The sequence below is a fragment of the Mycetomoellerius zeteki genome, unplaced genomic scaffold, assembly GCF_001594055.1.
Source record: "Mycetomoellerius zeteki isolate Tzet28-1 unplaced genomic scaffold, Tzet1.0 scaffold382, whole genome shotgun sequence".
In the NCBI taxonomy this organism is placed as follows: domain Eukaryota; kingdom Metazoa; phylum Arthropoda; class Insecta; order Hymenoptera; family Formicidae; genus Mycetomoellerius; species Mycetomoellerius zeteki.
Genome location: NW_017257373.1, coordinates 259,133 through 277,796, shown reverse-complemented (window position 1 = coordinate 277,796; position 18,664 = coordinate 259,133). Strand labels below are relative to the sequence as shown.

The 18,664-nt window shown below is 30.5% G+C and overlaps 1 protein-coding gene across 4 annotated transcripts; it reads right to left on the bottom strand.

The window, feature by feature from the left end:
* Positions 1-136: 136 nt before the first annotated feature.
* Positions 137-11,327, bottom strand: LOC108726068 (1-phosphatidylinositol 4,5-bisphosphate phosphodiesterase). 4 transcript variants are annotated; one of them, XM_018453437.1, is made up of 18 exons: positions 11,112-11,327; positions 10,922-10,981; positions 10,475-10,615; positions 9,373-9,452; positions 8,769-8,904; positions 8,583-8,683; positions 7,914-8,080; positions 7,365-7,575; positions 6,608-6,866; positions 6,086-6,286; positions 5,781-5,979; positions 5,503-5,660; positions 5,213-5,419; positions 4,117-4,489; positions 3,650-3,811; positions 3,402-3,579; positions 2,532-2,982; positions 137-1,078 (listed from the first exon to the last, which is right to left on the bottom strand). In XM_018453437.1, the coding sequence occupies exons 1-18, from the start codon at positions 11,280-11,282 to the stop codon at positions 1,007-1,009; spliced, it is 3,327 nt and encodes a 1,108-aa protein (XP_018308939.1). In that variant the 5' UTR covers positions 11,283-11,327; the 3' UTR covers positions 137-1,006. The 4 variants fall into 4 exon arrangements, with proteins under 4 accessions (XP_018308939.1, XP_018308941.1, XP_018308940.1 ...); XM_018453439.1 differs by having other exon boundaries at positions 6,092-6,286; XM_018453438.1 differs by having other exon boundaries at positions 138-1,078; positions 10,475-10,612.
* Positions 11,328-18,664: the final 7,337 nt, after the last annotated feature.

Genomic DNA, 18,664 nt, shown 5'->3' with positions numbered 1-18,664 from the left:
ATAATATAACTGTTTCCGCATCGTAGTTTTTATCATAGTACAAATATGCTCTTATGAAAATAATTACTCACAACAGACGGAAATAATTGCGAACGTGATTTGCGTAATTTTTTTTATTTCGTCCTTTATATCCAATATAGATATATATATATATATATATGTATAGGATGATATAATAATTTATGTAAATAACATTATGTTATAATGAAAACAACAACGTAGTAATCATTATACTAGGCTCTTGTTTGAAGTTTATTTACAATCCTAGGTGACCATTCATGTAAGGGCCATGTAAGAGGCGCTTCCTTCGATCTGTAAATTATAGTCCGCGACTGTAAATTGCGCGGTCTCGAGATTCTCAAACGCTCTATAATACTCTAGTCATTATCAGCAATCACGAGAATTATCGGCTAGGTCCGACCGTGAGAGCGTCTCTCAACTTAAGGTATGTATGGTCTAGGAATCATCACGGTAACAGAGAAAGTTCCTCCCAATATTAGGCATCGATTCACGAATACAGACAACAGTTTCACACATGCCCACATACATACATACATGTTTTCCACTCTGATAGACTTCGACAATAGCGTTAACAATCGAAAAATATTCACTTCGACGAATCGCGCGATGCATCACCCATTTCACATCAGCCACGACATGATATATGTTTTGTATAAGTATAATATATATTTAAATACTTGACTAGATCACTTTAGTTGTATTGACTCCCTCGTTAGTCTAGGTACTCGGAGACTATGGAGACATAAAATGTCTGCTTATAAAAAAATACTTGGCTGAATGAATTAGAAACGTTAATGTAGTTGCTTATTTTCTTTCTTTCTCACAATATGCGATATTTGTAGATACGAGAACGACATCTAATGAAATTTGATCCCAATTTCAAGTATAATTAACGACAGTAGTAAATTGTTTGAAAATAGTCCTCCCCTTCGCAACGTATTTCTCGCTATGGAGAAAATTTGCGGAGGAACTTGGCTGGCACTCATCACACGTAGAATTCAGCCAGCATCTTAGCCGGTTCGTAGTCCATATCCTCATTCTTGTACATATCCATGATCTGGAAAAGTCGTTTGTATGACTAAACCAATTATTTTGAGGAAAGTGGACTTGATATTTTAAATAAATGAATTTAAATGGAGTAAACTTATGTTCAGATAAATTAAATGTTTATGCCAATTAAAATTTATTTTTTACGTAAACTAAAAAACTTTTTTTGTATTTTAAGAAATTATAATTTTATGAAATAATAAATTCATTCTTAAACAGATTTATAATAGATTACATTAAATAAAATTAGATATATTGACAAAATATATATATTAAAAAATTTTTATTTTATAATTATTAATGTAAAAATATTATTAAATCATTTTTCATATTATTTAATTTTAATTATTTCTATTTGAACATAGATCTGTTCCAAATAACAGGTTCTAAACATTGAATAATAAAAGTTTGGTATCTTTTATACATGTAAAAGATTTTTATATATTATTATTTTTTTATATTTCATAATAGACTTCACAGTGTATAGGATAAAAATTATTGCGATCATTTATAGCAAAAAAAAAATTGTTTTTTAAATTAAAGTTTTCTTAAAAATTAACCTGAAATTTTGAAAAAGGTTTTGGTTATAATCAAATGATTTCGGCTAAATATTGGATAATTTAATTCTCTCAAAGGTAAAAATTTAGTACTAAAAAAAGATAATTTAAGGTGTAAGAGTAATTATATTAATAAACAATCTTGGAAAAGTTATCCATATTAAAAAAATATTCGTGTATTAAATATATATTTTCAATACATTTTCTAAAGGCTTTTATAAATTAAAATTAAAATATAAGCATATATAAATAAAAAATTCATGATAAAAATCTATAATTTCAGATAATCCATATTTTTGATATTTCGAATCTGTTACTTAGTCTTACTTATTTCAGATTAAAGAAACTTTATTGCAATAAATTATCTATAACTTATTATTTATTTTGTCATACAATATAAAATATCACAAATAATAGGATAAATACAATAAAAAATATTTTAAAAAGATAAATTTATTAAGAAAATAAAGAGTAATATTAAATAAAATATTAAATAAAGTGTAATAATTAAAACAATATAAAGGAAAAATATAATAACAAAATTAATTTTAACATTCAATAAATAGAATTCAGCTTAATTATGAAACAGAAATTTATAATAAATTAGATTTTCTAGCAATCTTATCTTTTATCAAATTCGCTATATATATATATCACATCGACATTTATTTTATTAAAATAAACACAAAAAATTTAAAATATTTTCAAAATTTTCTATTCTCTCAATAGAGAGAATGTTAAAATAAACGTTTAAGAGTTCAATATCAGATTGCATAAATTACTTACTTACGATTACATGTCAAATATTAAACATATAGATATATGTTTTTGATGTGTAAACGCAATGAATGTGCAAAGCTATACTATCGGAAAAACTTCTAGCCTAGCGAGAGTCTGTTGTCTTACCGCGTTTATATCCTTTTGCAACTCCTCCAATTGTTTTTCATGGATCACCTTCAGTTTCTCTTTTTCCCTATTCTGTATCATCTGAGCGATTTTGCGCTCCTCCATGAACTTTTTCGTATTATTCTGCTGCTTCTCCCTGAGTCTGCCTTCCTTGATCCCGCGTGTCTTCAAAGTCTTGTCGTTCATCACTTCCCTCGCGCTCTCCACTGACAGTCTCGCCTGTCGTGCTGTTATTTCTTTCATCTCGCGATCGTGACGCGCGGTCTGCTGTTTTTGTTGCGCCAGCTGCGCGGTCATGCACAATTTGCACAGCTGCGTCCGTCGCTCTTCCAAATGTCCACGGATTAGATCGCGTTCCTCCCGGCGCTGCCTGTCGGCGAGACGCGACCATTGGGTCGTCTGTTCAGAAACTGCACGGCGAACGATGGGGTCCCTCGAAAGTTCCGCTTTGCTAATGAAAAAAATTTTCATTATTTTTGTGAAACTTGGTTATGATGCCTCTCTTATTTTATTTTATTTTGAAGAATTTATTCTGCAATTATTTTACTGTTTTTTAATGTGTATATTCGACTCTCAATTCTAGGAACTTTAAATTGTATCAGTCCTATGTGCCAAAATAATTGCATTTTAACAGTTTTATTAGAAATTTTCATTTCTTCAAAAAAATTATATTTTAATTTTTTTGTTTACTCCAAATCAGTTTGTCAATACTATCTTAAAATTTTTCCACGCTGTATTTTAAAATTGTAGAATTTTTTTCTTCAAGCTTTGTAATTCTGAAATATTCAATCTTAAATAATAAATAAAAAAATTTTCAAATAACATTTTTTGTTAAAGGAAGCCCATAAAAATTGTATAAAAATGACTAACTTTTTCCCTTTAAAAATCTTCTCTATTGCTACGCAATGTTGCTTCTGGACAGCGACTTTCTCCTTGTGATGCCTCTTCTTTAAAGACTCCAATTCTTTTTGTTGTTTTCGTAATACTTTTTGATAACCCTTTTCTTGTCTCAGAGTCTCGAGAGTGATTGGATCAAACTTCATTTCCTCTGTAGAAATAAAATAGGTATAGATCATCGCTCACTGTTGGCAATTCTGTATTTTATCCGTATCTTATACCTCTTGGTTTTGCTGCTTCTTGGTGATGAGATAATACGTTGTTTTTGTTATCCATATTATTTTTACTATCACTCTCTTCGATCCCCAGACCCCGCATTTTAGTTTGCGACATGCTTTCTGATTTTCTAAATGCTCGCGGCGCCGTCAATGCGTCCATAAATTCTAAAAAGATTATAAAAAGTTTTAAGTATAGCAATTAATCAATTAATATATACACATATATGTACATTTAGAATTTTTTATAAAAATTTTAAATGAAAAAGATAAAATTATTAATTAAATAATAATATAAGCAGATCGAAAAAAAATAAGATATATGAAATAGTTCAATTTAACAGAACTTTAGCAGGAAACACATAATTTTGAACAAAATTATATAATCTATTAAAATTATAATTATATAAATGAGAAAATAAATAGTAGCGAAGATTTATCATGCAACTAAAACATAGCCATGTCGGACGTACCTTCAAAACCATCTGGCACATAAATTTTTATATCAATATTACAAAACAGCATAGGCAAAGACATAGGAAAGTTGGCCTCAGTTCGCAACGCAATGTGCCGATATCCAGCTTGCAAACCATCCAAAGGAACAATTCTCTGTCCTAGCAGTTTGCCATTCGATTCATCGTATACCGCGAATCTCAAAGCGGCCAAATCTGGTAGGACGACTTTCCTGAAGAGGAAGGGCTCTTCATTGTAAACGGGGTTCAAACCGTTGGCAGGAACCACTCTCGTGCGAAATTCCTTGCGTATCGTATCGGTTGGTAGGCCATACATTTCAACTTCAACATACGTCCCGACTTTTTTGTCGGATAAAAACTGACCAGCTATTACCTATTATAATGTATAGTAACAAATCAATAATAAATGGGCACAGTGAAAGTGTTTTTTAATTTTTAATAAACATTTTAGAATTCATTCCTTTGTATTTTATCTTATTTTCCTATTATCCTATATTAATACAAAGAGCTGTTAATAATTAAAATATATTTCGCATATATTTTCTCATTATTTTTTAAAATTACGATTACGTCACTTTTATGTAAAATTTCACAGGAATTTTTTCATTCATTTGTGTTATATATTATTATTTCTTCTTATTATTGTAAAATTTTATTATTATTATTATCATTATTATCAAGAATAGCGGTTTTTTCTCTTCATAAGTATAAATTTAATAATATCATTAATTCATTATTGTAATAACTAAAATTAGATAATTTCGTATAAAAGAATAGCATAATAATATCTAATATATTATTGTTGAAAAGATAACGAATTAATAAATTATATACATAAAAAAGTTTCACGAAATATATAAAAATATGAATGTTTAACTAATGTACCTATTTCACCAACATAATTAAATTTGCTAAATATTACAGAGAAAAATTGAATTTTTAAAAAATGCCATACATAAATTTCATAATGCACATATAATAAAAACGAGAATGATATAAAAATTATTTTTATGTAAATTGTTCGACTTTTTAAGTAGGCTAGAAAAATATATTTTCGAAAGTGACTTGGATTATCATTCAAGGAAGAAAAACGTACCTGAACGCTACACTGTGTAGCAATCACTCCATCCACGGGGCTCTCGGCAAAAGGATCGAAGCTCCTATCAGCACGTCTCATGAAATCCGGCTTTAATAAATAGCCCGAAGATCCGTTGTACTCGAATTTGCCTTGATTCAATTGCATGGGCAGATCCGCGGTTTGAAAGTTCAGTGACACCATTTGGCAGCCAGCGTTCCAGAAGACCTGTTTCGCAACGATCGATTATTGAGAGACTTTTCTTCGTGGTTCCCGTTGCGCAAATTGCGCTCTACAAGTTCGTGCTTTACCTGTGGCATATAGTTGGAAGAATCGGCTCGTGTACCTTTCGGATAAATCCGGCTCATCTGCCGCTTGTTATAATTTACAAATTCAATGGCAGAGGTTTTCAAGTAGGTCAAGCCAGCCGTTTCCGAGAAGGAAGACATGTTGTGATGAATGTTCTTTTCTGAAATAGTACTTCGTTTCTATAACTGACATTTATTGAAAAATACTTATAATTTTGCAGAATAATTATAATTCTAAATAAAATATAATTTTCTCTCAAAGATGCAAAAATTTCACTTACCTTCGGCCTCATCGAAACTGACAAACTTTATAGGTTGTGCATAGTTGACCATGGAGGACAGCCACGGATGTACATTGGTAGTACTTCCGATATAATTCTGAGCAACTGCCAACTCTATGCTTTCTCCAAATCCCACCGAACCAGTGCCAGATTGCTGTTGCTGAATGCCCGCTGTCGTTATGGATTCAGAATTATCTTCCTGTAGTCGAGGAGAGATATTTTATCAAAAGAAACTTTGATCGCTTAATTCGGTTAAAGTGAAGGGGCACTATCATGCTCCATCTGAGGATCGTAATGACTGTTACTTTTACCGGTGGCTGCTCCACAGCGACGGCGACCGTCGGCGGCGCACTGGCGTCTTCCTTGATCTCGTCCTCAATCACGAATTGACCTTGCATGAAGAGCTCCAATTCCTGCTTCTCAACTTCGGACCCTAGGCGCTTGTTCTTAATGAGAATCTTGCGTTTTAGTACACTGGGTGGTGGCAGCGGTGCTCCTGGCTCCAACTGTTAATAATGTTTTATCTATAAGTGCACTTAAAGCTACAATACAAAAAGTTACCAAAAATTTTGAGTAATTAATCATAAATGCGAGTTTGTGATAGAAGAAATTTAAAAAAAGTAAAAACACAAGAAATTTTGCTCATATTTTTATGTTATCCGTTAATATTATAAAATTTATTGTAATTATATACCTTAATAATAATTGAAAATGTTTATTGATATATGAGCAAATCCATAATTCAGAAACTGTCACTATAAATTTTATAATATCATAATAACATTTTATAATATCTATGACTAATCGATATGCGCGTAAGAACTTACAGGATATTCTTTTAGAGGTTCTTTCAACAACAAATCACCCAGAATTTCATCACAGTACTTGGCCAGTTTGTTTTGTTGCTTCTTGCTACAATGATTTTCGAAGCTGAGAATCACTGGATATTCTGATGTAACGAAGGCCGTGTCTCTGACTGCGTATATAACGTCCTTGAATAGAATGTCGGTGCACATGGCTTTGCCATGAGTGATTATCGGTTCCTCGTCTTCCCCTTTGCCATCCCAACAATCCAATTCGACGCATCTTTAAATTTGAATTGAAAAAAAAGAAAAACTAAAATTGATAATTTCTATAGTTATCGATTATTCGCTATTTTATTACGGAATAATTTTTCGATTGTTTATATACATATAGTAATATATAAAGTAATTTTCTCGTACCAATTAATAAAGTAACAAATTAATAAATTAAAATTATTCTAAATGTCACAAGAATCTATTTAAATATAACAATTTAAATCAAGATAAAAATAATAAGAAAAAAAACAAAAATATTTATTAAATTAATCCTTAAAACTGTGTTGTAATTTATTATTAAAAAAATGAGTTAGATTGCTTTATTATTCTGAAATAAAGATAGATATATGGGTATATCGATCTAATGAATAATATTATATATTCAATCAGATACGTTGATAATCTGGCACAATCGATATAGCTATAAATATACCGGATATTGAAAATCGCTACAGTTGCAAATTGGGAATAATCATTAATTCCATATTCATGTAGTATTTGTTACCTGCATCCGGCCAGTAGAACTTGTCTATACATTTCGACGCTGCTCCTTCCACCGAATTGACGTCCGCTCAGGTATGTATTGTGGCTCGAATTGATGTAATAATGCGCAAGAGATTGGTCCATATCCATATAAACGTCTAGTCTATCGAGGAAAACTGGCGCGTTCTCATCGGACATCAGGTACCTTATGAAGCCATCCTTCGTCATCGTTCCTGGAAGTAAGCAATTGTATAAAGGAAAGTTGATTTGAAACTACAAGTTAAGGCGGTTCATTAATTCTTCAGTCACGGCTAAGCTAAGTGACAGTCAATTGAATTTTGCCGATTCAATTTTACAGGCTTATTTAAAGTTTACTCGGTCTTTGATATCTTTGACAGCTTAATATCCTAATATAACTTGTACATGAAGAGAGATAAATGAAATATTTACAAAGAAATCAATATCTTAGGCTCCAGAAATGCGAACGATCAGATCTAATTTTAGATAGATTCGAGAGAACTGTTCAAGAGAAACATTTCGAAGATACATGATTTGTTTATCAAGCTCTTACTTTCATTACGGGCAACTTCGTTCTGCTCATAATCATTAATGATCTCCAGCGCGCGTTTCTCGTCATAGAGTGGGTAGAGAATTTCGTTCAGGGTTGGATCCCTTTGCTTTTCGTTAAGAAAGGTGATCAGTTGCTCCAAGTTAATTGTATCGGCCTTGCCCTGCGTTCTAAAATTTTTTAGATAAATTAGCGATATGTTGCTTATTGTAAAACGACTATGTCTACCCGTGTTAAAATGAAAAACTAAAATATCGTAAAAAATAAAACGCAATAAAATGTATGTATAAAAATGTAAATACACATATATAAAATATACAATTTCCTATATATGTTTTTTACTACCGTCGTATATAAAAAATGATATAAAATAATTAAAATTCATTTATTTTAATAATTTTGCCTGTGTCATCATGTTAAAATAAACTCAAATAAACTATATTACAAAAAATAAAATATATTAAAATGTATATTTAAAGATTCATATATATAAAATATACGCAACTTGCTGTACATATTTTTTTTATTTATTATTGTCCCGTATAAATAATATGAGATGATTAAAATTTGTAATTAATAATGGTCGTTAAAAAATGTGTTAATTATTCTTATACAGGAAATAGTATTTGATATATTTTTTTAATTTAAATTTTCTCCGAAAAAAGTACTCACATCGATTGAAATAATTCTTCTATGTCGTTCCTTGGGCATATTTTGTGATAAAGTGCGTAGAATGCATCGAAGGTGAAATCGTCAGGTTCTATCACGTCGTTCTAAATATAAACAAAAGTTTTTGTAATAATTCCGCGAGATATGAAAGTGAGATCGATTATTTATTTTAATAATCATTTAAGATACCTTTCCGCTAGGTAGGCCTAATTCAGAGAGACACTGGTAAACGAGCTTTTCTGTTTTACCAGATGCGAAAGTTCTCGCGACTACTTTCACTGGAACTTTTCCATTGGGATCCACCAACATTCTGAGTCGCATCCAACTAAAATTGCACAAAATACGTTTTATTCGCGATTCTATTACTTTCTCTTCAAAAAATGGAAAAATTATATGCGGTTTGATAAATAGGTACATAATATATATTTTTGTCAACTTTTAGGTTTTCGTCAAGTCTTTGATACAATAAACTCTAATATAATCTCTCTAATATATCTCATTAAAAAAGAAAAGAGATTAAAAAAAGAAAGAATGATTCAATAAAATATATAAATATAGAAAGAAAAGAAAATTTAAAAGCTTTATAATTTCTGCTTAAATTGAATATGCTTATCGGTTTATTGTAAATTAAATATTCTTTTGCGTCAGAAAAGAATTACAGAAACACGAAGTTATGTTACATACATATGTCTGTTGTGGAACACATGTATGGCTAATTATTTCATAGAGGTAAACAGTATGGTGTTTACAAACGCGTTAGTGCAAGTGTATATAAGTGCATTGGCAAACTCACTGTTTCTTCAGACACGTAAGAGGGCAAACGTTATTCGCTTTGACATTGTGCGTAATCGATCGAACGCCATCCAACCATACCTATGACGACATATACGAATAAAGTAACATCAGTTTGTTCTTTTATTTTTAATGGAAGAATATATTAAGTCTGTTACGATAGAGACATAAATCTAAAAGAGCATCAAGGTAACAGTTATCAGTTGTTATAACATGATCTATTATTACGTTTGTAGGTAGATAAATTTATAACTGGGAAGAGAGAAATAATTTTGCTGTCTTGGTAAAACTGTTGCTAATTTAAATATTTGTAAGAGCGATTTAAACTTTAACTTTCTTAAATGTCATTCATTCTCAATAGCATTAAAATATACAAAAAATATGTAAAGTTAATGAGCTTCAAGTAAAGAACAGATAGATGTGTTGCCCGATAATAATATTTCAACCCAAGAAAGGTGACGTCCAATGATATCTTAATAATACCTTAATAATGTCTTTAATGTCAATAAGATGTCACCTTGTTACTTAGGAAACATACGATAATTAGTCATAATTCATTTCAATGGAATTGTCAAGTTGTGTAATCACAATTTAGCATAGCGCATGCAGTACGATAAGGAATCGATTGTAATACGATATACAGAACCGTGTATGGCACATTCACGCTATTTCCTCTCCATCACGGTAGAAACTAGCGATTCTCTTGAAAATGACACGGAAACACGTAACGGAGAGAAATAAAAGAGCAATAGAAAGCAAATCGATCGAGAAATTTAGCATAATCGCGATTACACGTTCATGTCGCATTGCATGTTACGTTTCGCAGAAGCTATTACGGAAAAGTATTAATAATAACATATTACAATACAATCTCTAATGTCGTTAATGTAATGATTATACTTATTATGTAATGACATTTTACTATTTATATCCGCAATAAACTATGAGAAAACAACAATTTTATAAAACGATAGCGATCCTGGACGCTATATCGGTATTGTATCACCCAGCTAATAATAGTTCACTTGACCGATAAATCGAATGACATGTCGATGCCAAGCTTCCGTCGTTATCACGATTAGTGTGCTGGACGTGTATGTTACCTTGGCTGTGGCAGGATCCGGACATACGACGTGCTGATAGTTGATATTGGTGTAATCTGCACCAGAACAGATGGTCAGACTTTTCTCTTCCAACTGTTCGCCATGTTTGCTAAGTAGCTTGTCAAATAACTTGGGGTCCTGCTTAAAATGCGTCGGTTTTATTAGATATCAAATGTTGTCGCGTATTTCCTTTTTTCCCTCCCTTTCTTTTTTTTTTAATAATAAATTAAACTAGATTGCTAAATAAACTAATTAATTGAGTAAAGAAGCGAATTGAGGCTAAATCTCAATACTTCTACGTAAATTTTTAAATACATTTTTCAGTACTATAATTCTTTTTTATCAATTTAATCGGTAAATTCTTTTCCGGTAAATCCGAGTGACTATCGTAACTTTAACAAATCTGATTTATCATCATATTTTGAAACGATAGAACAATTGTTTTACCTTAGGAACGCCTCCGGCTCTAATGTCACTCACTTGACACAACTCTATAACATCGCCGTCCTGCAAGGAGGAGAAACACGATAAAAATAACCGTGTATATTCAAGACTTGTGAGAATGTCCAAGGTACTTCACTTCTTTATCGAGAGGGCCCAAAGGGCGCGAACAGAAAAGGCAAACAAAAATCCTCACCTTTCCCTCGCTCTGCCAATAGATAAAGAAACCATATTCGTCGACTTTAAACAGACAATTCAGCTCGATTTCAGTGTTATCCTTCTCCTCCGTCCAACGATCGAAGACGCAGCCGGTGCGGAGTGCTTCCGGCACCTCGATCTGCCAGTTGAACTCGAACCTTTTCGTCATCTCCGCGTCGTTCTACCGACTTCCGGCAAAGTCAGCCTAGATACGGCGTCTGTGTCGTTAAAAGCATCTCCATCGGGCATCTTTCCTGTGCCGGTCGCCATCAAATGTATCGAATTGAGTATCTGCTTTACGTCCGAGACTTTGAAATTGACATTTATACCTCGCATTCCTCGTACTAGTCCGTAAATTGTTGTAATGAAAGTAGGATTGAACACTGCACAGTGTTCCGAGCGAGTTTGTGTGTAATGAGCGTAAATTTCGGAGAGTATATTTTGCTCGTATATTTAACGAAGTTAATGTTTATTCAATAGACAGTTTACATCGCGGAAGTATATTGAAAAAATTTTATTCATTTTTGGTCCAATGAATGATCGTTAATCAATGTCCGACTTAATGTCCGATTTAATGTAATTAATTCATTGATACAATAAAACTGGATTCATTTATACAACTATATATTCACTCTTGCAATGAATTCTAGAAATAGTTTTATAATCTAAATCATTATGAAAATTCATTGGACCAATTTTCATTATTTTTTCATAATTCAATGAATATTTTATTGTATTTACGTATAGTTTTGGTTCAATGTACGAAAGCATGGCGTATAACAGATAATTAAATTTTAAAAAATTACCATCATTAATTATATAAGATGGACTGATTGGCGAAACACGCAGTAGTGCTGATACTCAAGTAGTTTCATTCTGACATGTAATCTGCTTGTTTAGAACTTGTTTAATCGGATATTTAGTTAGTTAATTATTAACTCCGACTTGTATGGTCCCCGATAAGTAACACATGAACGTAATATCTCAATAGAGCCTTCTGAACCTTAATCGGGCATTAACCCCTTTATAAAATAAAGCGTCAAGGTTTCTTGACCTTTAACCTATCGGCTTACTACATGTAAGCAAACTCCAATATTAAAATCAGTTTTTTAGGGAATTCCGTGCAAAAAGAAATTCCGACAAATAATACACGACACCGTTAATATCTTGATTATGTTTATTGTGTTTAACGCTTCATCACTATATTATAATGAGAAAGATATTTTTAAAAATTACAACGTCCATAATTACAATGTTCGTAATTACAATGTTTGTTTTGCTTCAAAATTTAATAGATATGCAGGAAAAAATTGTTATTAAAAGACAAAGGAATGAACTAGCATTACTGTTTCTGTTATCTCATAATAATACTCGTTACCGTTAATGTGCCTAATTATGTTTATTTTATTATCTTTTTATTTTATATTTTTTACAGAGAAATGAAAATATATTACGTATTTTAACATTTAAAGTCGAATAAATTATTGAGAATATGTTTTCTTCCCAAGATTGCACACAGCTTTAAACACATTTCGTAATCTTTCTTTTTCTACATTTACAATTAGAAGATAAAAATAAAAATTTTCGCTGTATAATGGCGTTAGATAATTATTTAATATCTTGCCACAACGTGCGCATCAAAACTTTCATCTACAAATTTTGAACGTATCTCTTCCTTTTTTTATATAATATATATTATAGATATAACTCTTTAGTTTTATTCTTGTTTAGCATTTTTTTTCGAAGACACATAAAAAGTTTAAAAGAAGCATGTTCTCTTTCTCGTTCTTTTTTCGGAATATTTATTATTCTTATTTTTGAGTCTCCTGACAGAATTAATTTTACCTACAGAAGTTAAAGGATTGGAATTAGAATAGAATACGTTATAATATGTGAATAGCTTCAGAACTCGTGTGCATAGAAAATTGAAAAAATTGACACTGAGAAAAGACGTCATCGCAGACTTGTTATACAGAAGCTATAGTTCGAAGAAAATAGCTAAGTTCTTTTTTTTACACACAACGTCATGGAACGCTTTCTGATGATATAAATAAATATCTTTTGTGTATCATATATGTGACGTGCAGTACACTATAGTTATACTATATAAGTTTTGAAGAATATATTACATGAATATCGTTATTTAAAAGTTTGGCAATATAAATAAATTTTTCTTTTATCTGACGTTATAGTATATGCAATAATTGGAATGTATCATGTAATGAATTATGTGATTTAAGAGCCAAATATTAAATTTGTACTACAGGACGTTTCTCACTTGAAACTTTTGGATTTTGGATAATCGATAGTTCATCACGCTACAGAGAACCTTTTAGCATCGTTGCACCGATTAACCTTTATAACAAATTTGCACTATGTAGGACGAAGCGCACTTAAATGTTGCAGAGTGAAAATATCAAAAAGTTCTGTTATATACTATTACAACAGTATCGTAAAATCGTAAGAAGTACTTACAATGTTAAGAGCGTCTCTTCCGAGTTGACTTGCTCATTTTAACTCGCTGTTGCACCTGCAACATAATATTTAATGCAAATTTTAATAATTAAAAGTTACTTTCCAGAATATTCTCAGTGAAATATGTCCGTTTAAAAAATAGGTACTGCGAAATAAAAATACGCCAAAATTATTTTGCGACAAAAGATACATTTTCTTTATACTTAAATCTTTCTTTTATATATATATATCTCTCGAGCTTAAAAAAATATTCAATTAAAAATTTCTAACCCCTTTTATTTTTCGCGTAGTAAACCCTTCACACCCTCATCCTATTAAGCAGCGTGTTAATTATATCTGCGGACAAACACGTGCTTTTCTGAAATAGGTTTCACTCTTCGATTAAGTATCTCAATCGATACCTCTATATAATTACGATGGACTTACGTAATAGGTTACGTATGTTTAACACTTAAGTGAAGCGTATATAAAATATAGATAATAACCTTTGTGCCATTAAGCCTATTCTCTCAATGGCGTATCTCAATAGTAATACCATGAATTAGTATCTTCTCATTGTCCACAATTTAAAAAAAGGTAATATTGATGAAAGAAGGGTATTTAAACATTAAATATTTAACTTATCAGATAAATCAATTGCGCAATAGTTTTGTTCTCAGATATTTTCTTGCATTTTTTAAATAATAAAAGTAAAATATAAAGAAACGCGGAAATATGTGCTGACTGGAGTTACAAAACTCTTTCGAGTCACGTGACTGACAAAAAAGGTTTAGAAGATGATTGTATCTTAAAATTCTTAAAAATATAGTCGGAAAATGTTTCGTTGTAAAATATTTAATTAATTAAAATGTTTATCGATGAGACTACTTTGCCGATAATGAATTGTTTTCTTCTATTATCTAGATTAAAAATACATCAAAGTAATTGCGAAGGGTAGAAAACAACAACTTGACGTATCACACACTTTCAAGACTTTTATTAATAGATGACGTGGCATTTCGTTGTCTTTACGTAAAAGGCCATTCTAATACATTTCTCGATATCTTTAATGATTTACACGAAAGTTATCTTTGAAATAATTGATGAATTGTATAATAGAATCATTCTTAATGCCAGAATTATTACAAATAAGAAAGAACATATTAATCTTTTAAACATTTTTTAATGATGGAAAATATGTAATTAATAAAACATGCAATTTTGTAGATTTGGGAAGTTAGGTACCAATTAATTATTACAAGTAAGGAAAGACATATTAATCATTTAAATATTTTTTTCAATAATAGAAAGCATTTGTAATTAATAAAACATGAAGTTTTATAAATTTCAAAAGTTATATAACAATGTGTTATATTATTTTACAAAATTTAACATATTTTAAACGCATTCTCAACATATAAAAATTATTAATTTTTTTCTGCTTTTATACAAGCATTTAATATAATTTATTATACACTTTGCTGTTTAATTTAAAATTTAACTTTCATATAATAAAATATAGTGTAACACTATATTTTAATGAAAATTTTATCATAGATGTTGGTTTCAATATGTATATCGTCAACGGATATCCCACGCTCTATCGCGACTTATCTTAATTGGTGCATCAGGAAATGGAAGCTGCTGGACGCCATATTCCGTACCTACGTACCATATATCAACACGAAAAGGCACTCACGATTAAATACACATTTTTTAACGCAGCTGTAAAAATATTTGCAACAAACCAATTCTTATTCTCACGCAAAAAATAACTGACCTCTCGAAAACGTTATCGTAACTCAAGAGTTTCAAATTTCATAATATTATTAACTTGTCGTAGAAATTAAACTTACGAAAATCTATACTTTGTAATGGGATAAATTTCTGTTTGTAAATTTGTTTATTTATATTTATTGTTGTCGTATTTTATAAAAATATAACTGTCACCCTTATTGAATTTTGGCATCTCTTTTGTACAAAATATTTTATATCATATACTTAAATGCAAAATATCTATATTTTTAAAAATGTTAATATTGACGTATGTTTTTGTAGCAATAAATTGTCATCACCTTTCCGGAATCCAGAAGTGAAGCATGTTTGCATGATCTATTATTAGATATTGACCTATGATTTTCGATCTCTCTAAATCTAAAGATACTTCAACGATGAAGTTATTCTTGAGAATTTCAGCATTCGTAATGCGACGATGCAGTAAGATTGCAGTAAGATCTTTAAGACTTTTGAATTTTAAGCGAAGTTTAAAATTGAAAATGATTTAAGTGTAAAAATATGTGAGGGAAGACTATAAATGTTAACTCAATACATTGGCAATAATATAGATATAGCAACGAACCATAAAATCCTGAGAGAGAGAGAGAGAGAGAGAGAGAGAGAGAGAGAGAGAGAGCAAGGGGAGGGAGAGTGAGTAAACATTATATTAATAAATAAGATACTTGTACCTATATGAAGAAGTTCGTAACGATGACTCGCATACTTCATAGTCAAGGTCAACCAGTGTAGAAATTATATAACTTTTTGCATTTTGCAAGATATACTTTTTTGATACTATGCGATGCTGCTGTTATTAAAAGGGTAATTAATAAATTTAATATGAAAGATGATATTTATTAAAAATTGAAAAATTTTTAAATAGTAAGTGAACAAAATAATAAGATTGTTTTTGTAAAAATAATATTAAATAAATTATAATAATTAACCTTATTATAAAAACAATACAGCTGTCTCTGTTTAATATATAAATTAGTTTTGACAAGTTATATATGTATACGTTATGAAGGAAAACATTCATACAATTCTCTCAACTACCTTGACCTATAATTTGATGGAGAGGAGAAAGAGAGAGAGAGAGAGAGTGAGAGAGAGAGAGAGAGAGAGAGAGAGAGATGGGAGTGTAGAACAAGTTTTCAGAACGAATAAACGCAGATTCCAAAAGCAAATGTTCAATCTCACCAAAACTCGCCATTTACGACATCGCATCGGTAGCCACAACTTCCGAGAAATATCCACATCCTCCCGGATGTTTTCTACTTGCAGCAATGCAGTTTATCGTTGCCGTTAATTTCACAGAAAGGAATTCGAATTGCTGTCGATTTCCTTTGAACGATCAGCTGACACCGCAGTTTCGCATGTAATGCGTCCATCATGGGCGAAATAATGATTTTTATGAAATATTGCAAAATATTGTAGGTAGAGGTGATACGATGCTCGCGTGTCACCGTTGCATCGGATATACACACAGAATGATTTTGTTGAAGTATCTAAAAATTTAGCTAAGTATACCTGGAAATAATTTTATTGAACTATCAAAATAATTATTATGTAGGACACTTAAGCATAATACAAATATAAATGAATAAATAAAGCCACATTTAGCTGAGATAAATTTTGATGCCTAATAAATATTTTTGTGTGAATTTTTACAATTTCTAGCTAAATTGAAAATTATAAAAATATACATAAAAATATTATTAGACACCAAGATTTATCTTGACCACAAATTAAATCTTGAGGAGCCGTCTTTTAAATTGTGATTTTATTTTTGTATGAAATTTTACCATTTCTAATTCAAGTAACTGTATAAATTTTTATAATTTCCAGTTGAACTAAAAATTCACACAAAAATATTAGGCATCAAGATCTACATTGACTATGAATATTCATTCAGTTGAACATTTCTCGGTCCAGTCTCATTTAATAATAAGCAATGTTCTTCGACATTCTAGCAATCAACTTGAGCGTCCTACATAATTATTTTAATGGTTTAACAACATTTTTTTGAGATTTGTATTTAGTTAAATTTTTAGATACTTTATCAAAATTTTTTTTTCATGCATGAAACGCACGATGAGCATCGAATGTGAGAGCAAATGCCTACCATATAATACAAGCATTTGTAATCGGCCGATACACCGATGTATATCTCGCAGATACATGCGAGTATACAACGCGTGTCTATATAAACGGCGTGTTTACGGAGCATATAAACAGACAAACGTTACGAAAATATATATAACGTGTAACTCGTGCCGTTGTATCTCTTCTCTTCAGCAAACTATGAAAACGTTCTTAGAGCCAAGCAACCTACGTTTTCCCATGAGCCGACCGCATTAACGATGTTATAATTTATGACTATACCGTGATCCCCATCGTACCGCATTGCGACTTGTTAATGTGGTATTAAGAGCACCAAGATGGCGGGTGAAAGTAAAATTGAAGATAAGAAATCGATTTGTAAAATAATCTATATTGTTCTAATTAATCATTGATACCCATTGATGTTAGTAATAATTGCTTCAGAATACATCATTGCCTAAAATTTAATTTAAAAATGACACGATATAAAAATCTACAAAAATCTGCAAAAAAATATTCAAGTAAATTATTATAAATTATCACTTAATTATAGAATTATACAAATATAAATTAAATTTTAAATAACATAGCATTCTTATCTGGCTAAAAACCTTGAATTTAGTTTTAGAAGGTATTTTTAAACTTACATATATACAGTTTAGAGAGAAGCATACTTTATAAATACAGTTTATCTTTGGATCGAGGTGATTTATTTAGCACTGCGATAGAGAAATTATATAGCATAATCTCGTAAGAAATTTATGTTGGATTATAATCTCATGGCAAAATATGGAAATAATAACTTCTTTTACATTTAACCTCTTCCCATCTTCACATATATCTAATTTACCTTCTTATAAGATTAATTTACATCATTGTGCATCTGTTGATCTTCATATATCAAATGGTTTTGTCAAGTGCGTCCCATGTGCACCGAGCATTCGTAAGCACAAGAAATTTTCAACAAAATGTAACGCTTTATTACCCGTAATTACATAATATTTAACACAAAAGCTTTGACTCCCAGAAATTTGATGAAATTATGAACACGCAAATTTGCAAAAGTTTTAATGGCCTTCTCTCGCGCATGCATAAGTAATTTATTTATAAATTTATTTCCGCATTATTATTATTTATTATATTTTAGTCTTTTCCATGTACCTAGATGAACCTGTTCATTATATACGTAATATAAATATATTTTTGTGTAGGTAAATC